Here is a 16,521-nt window from a genome sequence, read left to right as displayed (position 1 = left end):
GAATTCGAAAAACACTCAATCGTGGGCTGAGTGTTTTTCCAGGCCTCAGAGGACAGCAATGGCCCCCCCATCAGGGTCCAGGGCAAGACACTGTGGGACCAGGTAGAGGTGCTCCAATTCATCCCCTGGACCAAAGTTTCCCGGGACGGTCATTTCTCTGTGCAACAGGGGGCGGTGCAGAGAAAGGGGCAAGTAGGGGAGAAACGGGACATTTACTGAGGACCTACAGATGCCAGATGCTTTTCACATGCGTTCTCATCCAGTTCACAGAGCAAATGCCAAGACAGGTATTACCGTGACCACTTAAGAAGACCAAGGGTGGAAACAGTAAAATAATTTATGCAAGTTCCCACGGTTAGTCAGGGGTGGGGCCCACTGGAACCTAGACGGCCATGCTCTTTCCACGAAAGCACCCACTGCCCCCAGCATGGGGACACCTAGGGAGGAAGCTCTTTCACACAACAATTGCTCAGGGTTTGGTTTTCAGAGGGATCTCGCTGCTTCGAATTTGCAGTGAGCACTCCTTTTCGATAATGCGTTTTGCACGTGAGGGTAAAATGAATATTATGTTGCCATTAAAGCAGCTGACGTATGTAAAAACCCTCAAGCCCAGAGCAGGCGCCCGGCAAACATTAGTTATTATTGTCTATTTCCTTTAGGTTCCATACTGCCATTCTAAAAATAATTTCAGCTTTTACGGGATACTAGTGAGGGATTTTGTGTCATCTACTCAGTCCGACAAGGATTTTTTGAACATCAGTGAAATATTCTGCATGACCACTATAGCAGTGGGCAGTAATTTTCCCTTACCAAAATTCTTCTTGGGGTATATACATTGCATATACCTGCAAGAAGTAAGCAGTTTAAGGTGAGAGCGGGGATTCAGCGAGACACTGAAGGGCATGGGAAGTCACACAGATGCCTGGGTGTTGCTCAGAAGCCCCGTGTTCTGCGGGGCATTAGGCACCCCTGAAACAGGGCCTGGAGCAGAGATGAACGGCTCGACCTAACAAGGAGAAAGGAGCCACCAGGGCTGGATGCGGAGTGAGGGAGGAGAGAAACCTTCCTGCTGCTGACCCCGCACAAACCGAGAGGGACAGTGGGGAGGAGAAACGGCAGAGAGGACATCTTTGGGTTTGACTGCAGCGTGTGCTGTGTAACCTCCCTTCTCTGTCTTCCCTAGAAGATCTTCCGCGGATTCTGCACTGCTTGTCAACGCTTTGGGCCAGGGCCTCTTTGGGGTGGATTCCTGGGGAGGGAGGGCTCCGTTCTGGTGATGATGCGGTGACAGACGGCACAGACCCGGGAGCCTGTGGTGAAGGAACGGCTGGACAACCCCCAGGCCAGATTCCCAGGAATCCACTTCAAGGAACGTAGAATGTAGAAGGGGGGCCGGTCGTTTGGAGAAGGGGCACAGGAAGGAGGGGCGGTCGTGAGTGAGGTGGTCAAGAAAGGTTTCTCCAGGGATGTTGTGCCACCTTGGGCTCTGCAGAATTAGCATCACATTGACAGGGATACAGCGAGGAGACCAAACCCTCGCTGCAGCGAGACGCTGCCTGTGCAAAAGGACAGACAGCTCGGGGCGTGGTGTGTGTGCTGATCCGGTGCATGCACTTCACGTGTGTCCCTCGGCAGGCAGACAGGGCACACGCTTCTCCCTCCCCCCTGCCATCCTGGGTGCACCTGGAATCTTCCTTCACACCATGGCCCAAGCTGGCAGTACCCCACGGGGCCTACCTGCCCCAAGACCACAGGTGTCGGTTTGCCCTGTGCGCCCAGGCTGCACGCAGTCTCAGCATAGCTACTAACAGTGCCCCTGTCACTCTGAACTGTCCCTTTGTGGATGCTCACCTGCCGCCTTAATGCTTGGGCCATGAAGACCAGCCAGAGGCGGGAGGCACTGTTTTGCCGGCAGTGAGGGGTTGATCAAGTTGAGCTGGCAGTGCCCTGTGGAAAGGGCTGCCCACCAGAAGGCTGAACGGAGATGACCACAGAATCCACGAGAAGGCAGTGAGGGTCAGAGCGAAGACAGCTGCGGAAACCGGGAAGGGTGCAGCCGCGCACGTACTGGGGATACAGGAGGAATGGGGCCAGAGCACCCACTGGGTTCTGCCCTTGACTTTCCAGGGGAGTCTCTAAGGGTTTCCCCCGCTTTCCCCAGAGACAGTCCATTCGAGGTGATCTAAGTGCCACTCAGCTTGAAGTTACAAGAAGTCAATCGGCATTTTCAGAGTGTCATAATTTTTTAGCTCCTAGCTATCTCAGCACTTAATTATTTTATATGAACGACATTCTCCTTCTGACTGTAGGCTGGGTGACTTTGAGATGAACCAGTAAACCGAGTCAATAATCTACTCAGTCTTAGAGATGCTGATTTAACCAACGAAGTACTATGTTTTGATCTTAAAAAAGAATGGTTATGACTGGTCAAAAACACACCCAAAGGTTATGCAACTTCTTAGTGACTGAATAACACGGGAGAAAGGGTGCCACGTTCCTCGCATTGAAAACGGTCTTCTTGTTTCTCGCACAATTAGGAACAGCAGAAAAGGAGGTTTTACACATTATGGAATAATGTTTGTTAAAATGATATACAAACCTTTTCAGTTATGCCTAATCCACTGTCGGCTAATAGTTGAGCAAGGATTTTCTCTCTTCCTTTTATTACTTCCAACCTCTCCTTCAGAAAATACTTCGGTATGGGGATATCTAACTGTTGCTAGAGAAGAGAAAGCAGAAGAGCATTTTGATCACGATTCCAGGACTCAAATCCATTTAAAATATACAGTTAGGACAAGGGCATCAGAGACTCGCTTTACTTCCCATCCTCACTTAAGAGGTGATGAAGCCAGTGGTGTGAAGACAGTTCCTTCCCGCTAAGGAGACATAAATGAAGTCAAAAGGAGAAAGTGTAACCACAGCCCATTTTGATCATTACTGTAAAATTCCAGTAATTCGTGTCGATTAGGCCTCAATTAACCAATGACAGCTTAACAAGTTTTCTTTAAAGAAATATAATATTATCTGAGCTTACCTAAAATAATAATGCAAATTAGGATAGCATAGAATTGAGCTATAGAGATCTTTGAATTAAACCTAATAATTTATCATTAGCACCATTGACCATGTGTACGTGAACAGTCACAATTAAAAAAAATAATTTGGTTTTATTTTGACCTAAATTACCCCGTTAGAAAAATCATTTACAAAATTAATTTGCTTTATTAGGAAACTTGTTTTTATGCACTAATATAAACTTCTGTTCATTTGTGTACAGATATTTCAAATTAGTGGAGGTCAAATGAATGTTTACCATTCCAAGGTCAATAATCAAGACTGTAGAAGTGTTATTCAAGAATATGGGTGGGCCTTTGGCCCTAGTATCTAGAAACACTGTCCTAGATACTCTATGAAAACACTCATGGCTGCCTTCTGGTAGACCAGTTGACTGGGGGGAAGCTAAGTTCTGGTCCTTGGGATCAGCTCTGCCTTTTCCCATTCTGGTGTGACTCCCCACATCTCCCCAATCCAGAGAATTCTGAATAGGCCTTCCCTTGGAAAAGCACTTTAGCATACAGGACTGTCTCTTTAGGACTTGGTGGAATAGCGCACCCAGGACTTCCAGGAAGAGGCAGCACTTTTTGAAAACCAAAACTTCCTTAGGCTAACGGAGTGTTTGGGGTGAGCTAAGACTGAGCTTCTAGGGTCCAGTGGGTGAGTGTGGACTGTCGGTGGAGAATGATGACACGTTAATCTAACGTTGTGATTTCTGTTTACTAATAAGCATGTTCAAGCGTCATGCTTTTCTAAATTTTAAGACGAAACTTTACTGACGTGGCTCTGTCTGGTCCATGTGGGACCAATAAAGTTACAGTTAGGATTCTGAAGGTGAGGAAACAGAGCACTTGAGAATGCAAGAGAGGGGAATGTAGGTATCCCTTGCTTCAGGCTTGCTGCTGCATCCCATCTGTGAGATATATATATATATATATATATATATACACACATATTTTTTTTTTGCGGTACGCGGGCCTCTCACTGTTGTGGCCTCTCCCGTTGCGGAGCACAGGCTCCGGACGTGCAGGTTCAGCGGCCATGGCTCACGGGCCCAGCCGCTCCGCGGCATGTGGGATCTTCCCGGACCGGGGCACGAACCCGCATTCCCTGCATCGGCAGGCGGACTCCCAACCACTGCGTCACCAGGGAAGCCCCCATCCGTGATATATTTTATGCCCGTCACAGATGCCTTGGGGTTTCCATTCTCCACGGGGTGGAATCAAAGTAAATTTGTTGGAACAGAGAATCTCTCTCTTCTCTACGTGTTTCTCTATGTTATGGGGACCTAAAGAAACAGTCTTCTGGCTAGTTTAGCCAAAGGGGACATTGATGGAAGGATTTGGGGCCTCTTGGAACAAGGGCAGGAACAAAGCTGGGTGTCTGTCAGCATCAGGGATGTGTCCAGGGGAGACGATGCCTTCAGGAACTTGCCATTTCCTTCTACTCCTCTTGGATCCTGCTTTGTTCTCCTCTCTCTCTATTCTCTCGCTCTTTCTCTCTGAAGCTTCTTTCTTTGGAGCATCTGGTGAACAAAGGCTCCAACTACTTACAAGTTTGGGAGACTACAGTTCAGAACTGGAGACAGAAAGTAGTCTCTCTCTGTCCCAGTTTCAGAATCTCTCAAGGAAGGACCGGCTGGTGCAGCCACCAAGGTCTCCATCCCTGAGCCAATAAGCTATGGTCAGGGGTGGTCATGTTGCATGAATATCTGTGTGCTGGCCCAACAAAACACAGAGGAGCTGTGGGTGATAGCCACACAGGCCCAGCCACAGAGGATGCTGGTTGGTCAAGCTTTCACCCTGAAATGCAGAACTGGTCCACACAGGTATCCCCAGAGGCTGGTCCACGTGTGTCTCCCTGGCAAGGGCACTGTTCCTGGAGCCTGTGCTGAGGCTGCGTGATGCACCCCCTAACCACCTGGAGCTCAGTGTCATTGTACAGCTCCATCAACACCCTCCAGGGCTGGCAGAACACGTAGTTCATCGTCTCCTATCAGGAAGGCTGCCTGGATGATGTCACTCAGTCATCATCCTTCTCAATGGTCATGGCCTTCAAGAAGATGAACCAGCCAGTGCAGAGGTGCTGAGGCAGGATGAAAAGCAGGGAAAAAACCGAAGGAGCCCACCATTTAAATTTCATAAACTGCTTATTCCTTAAATTTAGGAGTATTACTTAATATTCTTGGAATTAAATTAATAAATTGAATATTACCTCATTAATTAAATTTATTATTATGACTTAATGACTATTTATATCATGTTTGTCCTGAGTTGTTCTTGATATTTTCACACTGGGGGTGGGTAAAGTACTCCTGATCTAAAAAATCTAGTGCTTTAACCCATGCTCTTATACATGAATGCAAGAAACACGAACATTTTGAGACGATCTTCAACATCTTCACTCATTCCTGGTATTCTCTTTAGTCCATTCTGATTCAATGCAGTAATAACGCTAGGAAAGTTTATCCCAGAGAGGGACATCCTTTTACAGAAGCCTGAATATTTTCAAAAGGAAGAAATATTAAACCCCGTGTAGAAAACTAAACGCTTTCTCTTCCTAATTTTATTTTAGGGAAACGATCTTTTCAAAATGAAGACTGAACTTCATACGACTCCTCACACTGAAACGGGGTGTTCACCAGCCCCTAGAGACCCAGCCAGAAGAGATCCCGGGCCTCAGGCAGTGGTCGTAAGGGCAGCTGCAGGACAGAATGCTCACAGGTAGGCACTGTGGTTACAGGTGCCGGCAGGGAGCGCTCAGGGCATCAGAGAGAAGGGGAGGGAGCCCTTCTTTGGTGTCAGAGGCTCAAAGGCCCATTGCCATACATCTCCTGAGTCACCATTGACCCAAAGCAAAGGAGGAGATGCATCCTCCTGGGAATTTGGAACCAGCAACCAACGGGCTGCTCATCGAGAAGATGACGGGAAGCAAAGGCCAGAGAGAGATTTCCTTTGGAAACAGAAGTAGGGGCATGGCTATTGGAAATTGGGAGGATGTTTGGGAAAGGCTCGTCCTACTCCATTCCAACCTACCTGGGCAGACACCATGGTGACAGGTAAGCCCACAACAGTGGTGTCCAGCAGACCCCAGGACCGTGCAAAGATCTGTCTGCGCCAAAAACTGGGCAAACCCAATCCTTGTCCACGGCAGTATAGTTTCACTGACTTTCAATACAACATGCAACTAATAAATGCAACTAGAAAGTCTGCAGAGTATTGGTTACAGGCCTATGTATCTTATTTATAAGAAGAAGAAACCAATATGAAAAAAACCCTGAGTACTTACAGGAACCAACTTTAGATCCTGTAAGATATCATCAAAGTAATGAAACTCGGTTAATTCCAATTCAACCATCTCATTCTTCAGCTCCAGGATGCGACCCATCACCCCGTCCAGGATTTTTCGGATCAGTATGCGTTTCTGTGGATGGACCATCTGGTCATAGACGTTCTCCAGGTTTCTAAAGATCTGCACATATTTTATGTAGAAGGTGGCTAACATCTGGAAGATGAAAACGTGATTCCTTTGTGGGTCCATCATCTTCTCAGATTCTTTATCAAGCAAAGAACTGAGGGCTTCTTGGGTCTGATGCCACATCTTATTATACATTCTGAGGGACGACAGGGTCAACAATACAAGAAGAAAGAATTACTTTGCAAGGCATACATATTGGGCATCTGGTATAACAAAATGTAACACACCGTAAACGTGAGCTAAGAACACTGTGCATAGCTGCAAGGCTCTTTAGACCACTTATGTCCTGTTCTGTTATGCATGTGATTTTTGGATATGACCACGGCTATTATCATCAAATAAATAGTTTAAAAAGCCTTTTGCCTAAATGATATAAAGTGATTCCTCACTATACCGGTAAAGCCAGCATTATCATACCCATTTAAAAGAGGAGGAAGTTGATAACCAGAATAGTTACCTGGTCTGTCCATATACATAGCTGGTGGAGTACGAATTGGAACAAATACTTTGGAAAATACCTTGTAAAGTTGAACATGGGCATAACTACGAATGAACAATTATACCCTGGAGAGACTCTTGTAAATCTGCATTAAGAATGATCACAGTAGCATTTCTTGATGAAAGCAAAGACCTGGAGATATCCCAAATGTCCATCAATAAGAGAATGGATAAATAAATTGTAGTATAGTCACCAACAGACTAACACACAGCAGTGAGAAACGAACGACTTACAGCTCTAAGCAACACCCACGAACCTCGGAACCATAACACTGACTGTAGGAAGTAAGGTGCAGACTGTGGCTGGGGAGGCCGGCTCCCCGCTCTTGTTTGAGCCGTTCAGTGGAGGGTGCAGCCGGGAGCCCGGGGAGTGGGAGAGTGAGATGGGGATGTATCCTCTCTTGCGGCCCCCCAGTGAGTCAACAAACGATCCTCCTTCTAGCAAAGCCTTAGGGTGGTGACAGCCCTGCCACCCCCAGGACACCACCCCATCCCTTGTTGGTTTCCCGAGATTCAGCTCACAGCTTTGTCACCGGTCCCTTTATTAGCCACCCTGCTGAGTATGCCCTCTTTTTCCTGCTGGGACTCTGACCAAAACACTCATGGCAGAGACTTTTATTTCCTTTCAAAATTTGGCTGATTTTTGGCTCCTATTTTATATCCAAGACCCAGTTCTGAAAAGCTAACCGGAAGTTCATTGTGTCTGGGAAGGGGCTTCTTAACCAGCGGGCTTAACGGGGGGTGATGGGGTGGGTAGGATCCTGGCCATCTCCCTGGGTTGAGGGCGAAACCCGCTAATGCCTGTCTCTGTCTGTAGGGTCTTCCCAGGATGCACTGGCGAGGGCGGCTCCAACCTCCAGCCTGAGAAGCAAGCGGGTCCAGGGGGCTGCGGGCTCTCACTGCCTTCCTGCTGTCAGCCCGGCCTCCCGTTCCCACGCCCACCTGTGTCCTGCATCCTGGCTCCAGGCTGCTGCACCGGCCTCTTCCACCAGGATGGGAGCAGCTTAGCACCTGCTCTCTGCTGATCTCCAACCAGTGCCCCCCACCTCTGAAAGACCTTCCCAGGGTTCTGCTGGCCTGCAGGCCACGCTCTCTACCCCACCTCTCCCCTCTCATCCAAGTCTGCTTTCCCTCCTCTTACATTTTCCTGATGTCTCTTGTCAAATGCTCAAATGTTCTCTTGGCCCTCGTGTGTTTACAGCCTTTTAAATCCCTTACTGCCATTTCGGAGGCCATTTGGAGACAAATATGCTGGTCAATCCACCTTGTTTCACTGGGGATCCCTCATCTCCTTCCCGAGGTCATTCCCAGGCACTCCCTCTGGCCCTCTGCTCTACTATCTGCCCTTCCTCAAGCATGCTCCCCACCTTCCTCAAGCATGCTCCCCACTTTCCTCAAGCATGCTCCCCACCTTCCTCAAGCATGCTCCCCGCCTTCCTCAAGCATGCTCCCCACTTTCCTCAAGCATGCTCCCCACCTTCCTCAAGCATGCTCCCCACCTTCCTCAAGCATGCTCCCCACTTTCCCACGGGTAAGGTGTGAACATCTTGCGCTGAAACTGACCACCTGCCATGTTCCATGCTGCGTGTCATCCTCGAAGCATCCCTGGGGAAGCCTCCCACCGCTCCACTGGAGTGGGAGGGAGGTGATGGCCCTCAGAGGCGGGGTCAGCATCTGAACCCGGGTCTACACGATTCTGAGCCGAAACCACGATTCAAACCACACTGCCACCTCCACCTCTCCCCAAAATAAAAGAGCCCCTGCCACCGCCCTGAGACACACAGCCAGAATGTGTGCCACGATGACAAGTAAGAAATAAGACTCTGTGTCCACTTTCCCGGGTGTTACCAAGACAGTATCTTTCCACGTGCTACTGGTCATCTGCAATTTCTCTTCCTTAAGTTGTTCATCCATTTGTTTTACCTGTTTTTATGTGGGATTGTTTTTCTGCTAAACTGTGGGGCTTCTTTATGTATTCTGAGTTTATGTGTTCCACAGCTTGCCTTCTGGCTGAAAAGCTGGTTTCCCACTACGACCCAGAATGGGCTGTGGCCCTTCCCTCTGCCTCTGACCCAGCTGGGAAGGGCGGTCCTGCCCTGGATTCCATGGGAGTCCAGCTCCAGTCCTCCTGGAGGGTCTGATCCCAGGCCTTTCAGGAGCTGAAATCCCAGAGTGCACTGCCCACCCCTGTGCCAGAACCGACTAGGCCTCCTGGTTTGGCCTGCTCACTGCCCTGGGTTTCCACTCTGCTCCTGGTGCAGAGATTTTCAACTTGGATTAAAAAAAAAACAAGTTTTTTATTTTCAATTTTAAATATTTTAGTTTTGTTTTATAATTTAATATTATACTATTAAATATATACTAATATATATAAATATATAAAATATATATAAAATAAAAAATATATAAACTAATATACTAATATTAGTATATTATAGATATAAATTATAAATAAAAATATTAAAAATAAAAGTTTTAGATAAAAAATGAAAATCCTTAAAAATATTTTTCTTTTTTTATAATTTGATTTTTGTTTTATTGATCAAAATTCCAAATTAAAAATAATTAACATTTACAAAGTAGATGTCATACACTACGTTATTTAAATATGGAAAGCCACTTAGCTATACTCTGAACATTTTTCAAAATTAAGTACTGTGTTGTCACTTCACTTTTTGTGCTAGACTCTACTGAGCTACCTCTGCTCTCTAAATAAATCCCCTTAAATTCAAAAGAAACATTTCCTTTGTTAATTCTGAGTACTTGGAATAATTTAAGAACAAAGCAACATCCTTAATTTTAGAGAAAGATAAATATGGAAATCACAGTATTAACAAAACCTCAGTTTGCTGGACTTTTGTTTAATTTCTAAACCTACTGACATGTTAGTGCTCATAAAACAAGAAAGGAACTTAAATCTGTTACTGTTTCTACACTAACTTGTATGCTTTAAACAAATTATTTTATTCAAGTATAGTTGATATACAACGTTGTATTAATTTCTGCTGTTTCTATCATTTTTATGTGCTTAGAGCAGAGATGGAAGATTTTTATCTTCCTGGCCAAAAGTGAAAAGCTTCTCTTGATGTGAAAAGTCTTTAGGGTTCTGGTGATGATGACGGGTAATAGCTCACATTTACATCATATCAGTCACTGTTCTAAGTACTTTACATATATTAACTCATGTGATTCTCAAAACCCTATGAGGTGGGTATTATTATTACTCCAGTTTACTGATGAGGAAACCAAGGCACAGAGAAGTTACTGCCCGAAGTTGTGTGATTTGAACACAGGATTTGCAGCCAGGCTCCAGAGTACAGGCTCTGAACCTTTATTGCCTCCAGTTTGTCAGGACAAATCCCGGGGCAGAGGAGCGCTGGACACCACAAGGAAACCAAGATTTATAGCTAAAAACGAAACTCTTCCTCCCTCCCAGCACCCCACTGAGGCTGGATACTAAATATTGCCCCTGGCACTCCATCCCTCGGTTCAAGTACCAGATTCTCCAAACTTGGCAATATTTAAAAAATACTGCTAGTGAAAGAGCACTCTGATAGACAACTTCATTATAACAGAGAAAAGTCACTACCAAAAGTTAGAATTCCAGGGCTTCCCTGGTGGCGCAGTGGTTGAGTCCGCCTGCCGATGCAGGGGACGCGGGTTCGTGCCCCGGTCCGGGAGGATCCCACATGCCGCGGAGCGGCTGGGCCTGTGAGCCATGGCCGCTGAGCCTGCGCGTCCGGAGCCTGTGCTCCGCAACGGGAGAAGCCACAGCAGTGAGAGGCCCGCGTACGGCAAAAAAAAAAAAAAAAAGTTAGAATTCTACTTAGCCCAGGACCTCTCACTCGTTGCATGATAAATGGGTACAAAGAAGCTGAGGAGATTCTTAGTTTACCAAAGCCCAGACTTCCAGCATCTGAGAGGGGGCCAGGGACCCAAGGCGTTCACTGACCTGACAGGTGACGCAGGCCCCACGTGCCACCAGGCTCGACACATGTTCCCATAAAACAGGAAATCCACTCGTTTTGTAGAATAAATAGGGCTCAGGGCCTAGACGTGGCAGGACGACGTTACAGAAGAAAATTACAGGCTAATTTTGTTTGGAACTCGGATCTGAAATTCCACTCAGCAAACAAAACACAGCGCCAGATCAAAAGCATTTGTTCCCTCTGACCAAGGAGGGGTCACCTGGGAAATTCACAAGAGTCAGGAAAGCTGGACGAAATACCGCACAGGACAGTAAAAACTGTGGATTATTTTCACAGATGCCAAGAAGATGCTCAATAAATTTAATTTATGGCATGTGCCTGATTAAGAATACTGTCCACACACCCCAAAGACGTTGATGATGACGATCTCTTCAAAATGCTGAAAACCAGAGACCATAAGTATTTTCAGTAGAGAAACACCAGAAAGCTAAAAAATACAAGTACAAAAAGGATGAAACAGATGGAAAAGGGATCGATACAAAAGATTTCAAAAAACTGCTTGTAAATGACACCACTGCAAAATCCAAGGAAATCAGTAAGAAGTCAATTAATACAGCAGAGTTGCAAGACATAGATAAAAGCCCCAAAAACTAAATGCAGAGAAAAAATACGAAAAACAAAACCCCATTCGCAGTGCTGATCAAGAACATTAAACATTCAAGAATACATATGGCTAGAGCCACACAAGACGTAGCTGAAGAAAATTCTGGAATGCTAGCTGCAGAGGACTGGAACAGGCAGAAGGCGGTCTCTGTTCCTGCATGGAGAGACCAGATAGAAAGAAAGCAGATTCTTGAGACTGACAGGCAGATTTAATATGACCAAGAATTTGGTAATAATATCCAGGAGACTCTGGAAATAAATCTAGTCATAATTTCTGTATGTAGGGGTGGAGTTGATAATAAAAGATAAAGGGTATTTATCAGACTTCAAAGCATTTAACGCACCAGCAAGCATTCAGGTGTGTTACGCCACCCATGGAGGCTGCTTCCATAGGGTGCAGGGGGGTGACTTGAATCCCATAAAGACCCACACCAATCATTAGCAAGGGATCTTGGGTAAAGGAGGCTTCCACCAGGGGCAACAAAAGCCAAATTAATGGATGGGACACACCTGGAATTTAATACTTTGCTTTGGGGCAGATCCAGCCTGGGGAAGCCTTGTTGCCCTAGTGCAGTGCACTCCCGGGCTTCTACCCAGGGTCAAAGAGGCAGGAATCCCTCCAGAGCCAGGGCAGAGCTGACTCCTAACTGGAACCTTTGGCCAAAGACCATCCTGGGGGCTTGATCCTTCCAAGTCCTGACATTTGGGCTGCAGCCTCTTTCTTCCTCCCCTGCTGTCTTTCAGGGGACCCTTGTTGGACAGACCAGGCAAGGTTGTTGGTTGATGGGGAGATATTAAGTAGCTGTGTGAGCATGCAACCCTGCATTTGCTACCCTCTCCCCTGGAGACTGGCTTCAGCTTTCCAGTTTCCCCGCTGCCTTGCTGCCCCTCCACGTGTGTCTACTGGTTACAACCCTATCGCTCCCTGGACCCCCAGCCAGTGCGGCCTCCACGTCGTCTCTCGAAGCCTCAGTCCAGCCTGAGCCCCACCCTGCCTCAAAGCCAAGGTCTCAGCATCCTTCTGCTGAGCCAGCGCCCACGAAGATGATCTGAGACACGGAATGTGGCAAGATGATGTTTTAATAGGACCGTTATGGAGATGTAACTCACGTACCATAAACTCACCCTCTTACAGTGCACAGTTCAGTGGGTTTGTTTTTTTTTAGCATATTCACAGAGTTGCGCAACCTTCACCTTTCTCTGATTTCAGTACATTTTCATCACTCTAAAGAGAAACCCTACACCCGCTAGCAGTCACTCCCTATTTTACCTTATCCGCCTTCCTCCCGGCCCCTGGCAACCCACTCATCTAATTTGTCTCTATTTATTTGCCTATTCTGGACATTTCACATAAGTGGAATCATATAACAGGTGGCCCTTTGTGACTGGATCCTTTCACTCAGTATAACTTTTCCAAAGCCCACTGTGTTGTGGTGTGTATCACTACCTCATTTCTTTTTATTGCCTAATAATGTTCCATTGCATGTATATACCACATTTTGTTTATCTGCTCATCAGTAAATGGACACATGGGGTGTTTCTGCCTTTGGGCTCTTGTAAATGATGCTGCTATGAGCATTCCAATACACGTTTTTGTGTGGACCTATGTTTTTATTTCTCTGCGGTATGGCAAGGTGGTTTGTAAAGCTGTAAGTGCTCCAAGCTTAAAATCAGAGCCCGTCTCTTGAGGTAGTCGGTCTCAGGAGGGTCACTTAACCTTGTACCTTCACTTCCTCAAGTGACAAACCTGGATAATGACACCTACCCTGGACACCCCACAGGATTACTGATGAATGGGATAACAGACGTTAAAGTGTTCTTGAAATTTTAAATGTGCCTTGTAAAGAGAAGGTAGTATTTTATCCATGAGACCACTTAGAATTTTTTTAAAGTACGTGATTGGTTTCAGACTTCAGCACATGACCTAGAAATGTTACAGATATTGAAGTGAGAAGGACTGTGGGCGCAGAAGACTGAATATGACAGTTGAAAAAGACCAGATTGTTATTTCTACAGCTTGGCAGTTTTCCTATAACTGGGGGATGGAGGGTTGATGCATAGGTGGGCGGAGGGGGAAAAAAAGACTTAAATATTCAGACATAAACATGTACTTCGATACAAAATCTTGCAAAATGGGAATTCTCAAGTTATTTTATATATGATAAACCTTCAAATTCTTCCAATACTATCTAGGTGTTTGTACTGTTTCTGGAATATTCCTTGGCATTCTTGCTCTAAGGGAGGCCTGGCTCTCCCCTCAGAACACAGCCTCTCCTGCAGCCGTCCCTCCGTCCCAGAGCCCTCGGACCATAGCACGGAGTGGGGCCAGATCCTGGCTCCTAAGCCCACCTCCAGACCATTCTCCCTCCCACCCCCCACACTCCCTGGTTTGCAACCTCATTTCATCAGAGGGTATCACCCTCGGCCCCTCAGCATCACCACCATCTACCATCTACATCATCTTTCCAGGCCCCACCAGGACATCTACCCACCGAACAGCATCTTTATCAAACAGCCTCTACCCTGCCTCATCTTCCCGCCATAAACCACCTGAGCTCCTCTCTGTGTCTGCTGGGGCCCGTGCCCCCACTAGCAAGGATGTCACCCCACTTCTCCTTCCTCCTCCCATGTCATCCCGCTTCCTTTATACTGGCCATTCCCTTCAGCAAACAAATAGGCTATTGTCTCCTATCTTAAAAAATTCTTTCTCTGGACCCCATTTCCCTTGCCACCAGCTACAGCGAAATGCCTTTAAAAAGCCAGTGCTGTGCTGCCTATGATTTCTCTCCTCTTCCTCTCTCCTACATTCATTCTAGTCCACCTTTCCACTCCATCACCCCCTGAAGGTGAAGGTCACCGCTGGACTCCACACTGCTAAATCCATGGTCAATTCTCAGCTCTCGTCTGGCTTGTCTTGCAGCATTTGACAGAGTCTGTTACTCCCTCCTCCAAGAAACTCTACTTTTTCTCCTGGCTTCCAAGGCACCACAATCTTGTTTCCTTCTCAATGATCACTCCTTTGGTTCCTTTGCTGGTCTCTCCTCCTCCATCTCTTGCCATTGGATGACCAAGTCTTAGTCCTTGGACCTGTTCTCTCTTCTGTCTACACTCATCCCATGTCTCGTAAAGACCATCTATGCCAACAGCTGTCGAATTTATATTTCATACACAGCCCTCTCATCTGAATTCAAGTCAACTGTCTACTTGTATCCACTTGATGTCCAACAGGCACTTCAAACTCAACACGTCCAGAACTGAACTCCTGATCTCCCCCACCCGCAAAGCCTGGCAAGCCCTTAGCCTCGCTGCTCTTACTTCCTGGCCTGGAAAACAGGGTTACTGAGAGCTGGAATGCAGGTTGGAGCTGCAGTGCCTGGTTGACACCATGTCCTTGCTGTGTATGAACTACTTAGCTTCTTTGTGCCTAAGTCCTCATCTGTAAAACGGAAATAACATTAACGACTCTTACATTACAGGGGAGTCATGAGTTATTACATTCAAGCACTCAGAACTGTGCCTGCAGAGTCAGCACTATAATAGATGTTTGAGATGACCATTATGAAATAACTGCTGGGCTGGTGCTGTGTAAACGGCACAGTGCTGGGTGAATACTCCTTGGTGCCACTGCCACCTGACTGGCATTTCTTAGTGAAAAGCAACATGGTACAATAAAGCTTCCTCAAGATCTTTCTTAAATATCGGGACCTGGGTGTTTTCACAAAGCACTGTATGTTACTGGGTTAGATTAACAAAAAAGCTGGCAATGAACTGAACATAGACACTGCTTCCTCAAAAATACATCCACAAGGGCTTAGCGGGCATAAGCATTGGGCCTGGAGGAGCTCATCTCTATGTGGGGCAGGGATAGCACAAGGGGAGTTGGCAGGTCTAAGTGTATGGCATTCCCTGTCCACAGAAGCTGATGCTCTCTGCTGAGGTGTATCTTTACTTGCTAAAACTGCAAAAAGAAGAGGTGGGGGAGGAAAGAAACGGAAAAGAAGCACAGCAGGCTATCTTTTTGTCTGGAGAAGCCCACCCCATGGCTATGGCCAGGCGGCCCATCACTTACGCGTTCGACATGCTGGCTACTTTCCCTCTTTCCCTCGCCCGCTGGGAAGCTCTTCTGTTGTCCTCTGAAGGGCGGCTGGCTGCAGGGGTCGGGACACAGCCAGAGGGCGTTGGGGTAAGTTCCTTCTGGAGGGAGGGACTGGGGTTGGGGATATCTTTTCACTTCGGGAAGTGAAAGGCGATGGGAAGGGAAAGGCGATAGGCAGGGATGAGAGCAGCCGCCGAGTGGGGGATTCGAGCCTTCTCGTCTAGACCCCCAGGCTCCGGAACCTTACTGTGGCCCGGCAGTGAGAAGGCGCGAGGCGGAACCTAGCTACGGACGCTACGCCTGAGCAGCGCGGGTCCGCTCCGCCGGCGCGCTCCCGCCCCCCTTCGCGCTAGGCGCCTGCGCCGCCTCCTGCTGTTTCCCTGGCAACCGCGCCGAATGCCGAAGGCCGGCAATCCTCGCAGGAACCACGCGTAGTACCCGCCTCCCGGAGGACCCGCCCAGCGTTCCGCGGGATTGGCCCCGGGTCCTGTCCACCCGCTCGTTGTCCTCCACGCCGTTGTTCCGCTTTCCCGTTTGCCCATTTTCGTCCACCTTCAGATATGTAGCCTTGGGCGAGGTCCTTAATGATGGTAGCCCCAGTCTTCCCGTCTGTAAAGTGGGGTAACAGTCATTCGTTCCTTTGAAACCTTACTGGGTATCTACTCTGGGCTAGCGCAGACGTAGGTTCTGGGGGTGCAGGGCAGATGCAGATGCTGCCCTTCTGAGGCTAAATGAAAATGAAATACGGCGACAGTGCGTTGTGAATGCAAGATGCCGTGTGGATGTTAGTTATTAGCAAGTCAC

General features: G+C 47.3%; 1 protein-coding gene across 1 annotated transcript in view; it reads right to left on the bottom strand.

The window, feature by feature from the left end:
- The window catches only part of DRC11 (dynein regulatory complex subunit 11), a 169,403-nt gene extending 153,400 nt beyond the window's left edge, over positions 1–16,003 (bottom strand). The window contains exons 1-3 of the mRNA XM_022568051.3: positions 15,691–16,003; positions 6,343–6,667; positions 2,600–2,719 (exon numbers count right to left, since the gene is read on the bottom strand). Of these exons, the coding sequence (XP_022423759.1) occupies positions 2,600–2,719; positions 6,343–6,667; positions 15,691–15,701 (456 nt within the window). The 5' untranslated portion in view covers positions 15,702–16,003. The remainder of the gene's footprint in view (positions 1–2,599; positions 2,720–6,342; positions 6,668–15,690) is intronic.
- Positions 16,004–16,521: the final 518 nt, after the last annotated feature.

This window comes from Delphinapterus leucas, chromosome 8, assembly GCF_059928025.1.
Source record: "Delphinapterus leucas isolate spDelLeu-1000000601 "Yukka" chromosome 8, BTC_Dleu_Yukka2, whole genome shotgun sequence".
Classification (NCBI taxonomy): Eukaryota; Metazoa; Chordata; class Mammalia; order Artiodactyla; family Monodontidae; genus Delphinapterus; species Delphinapterus leucas.
Note: the sequence above shows the minus strand (reverse complement) of the source record. Positions and strands in the feature narration are given on the sequence as shown.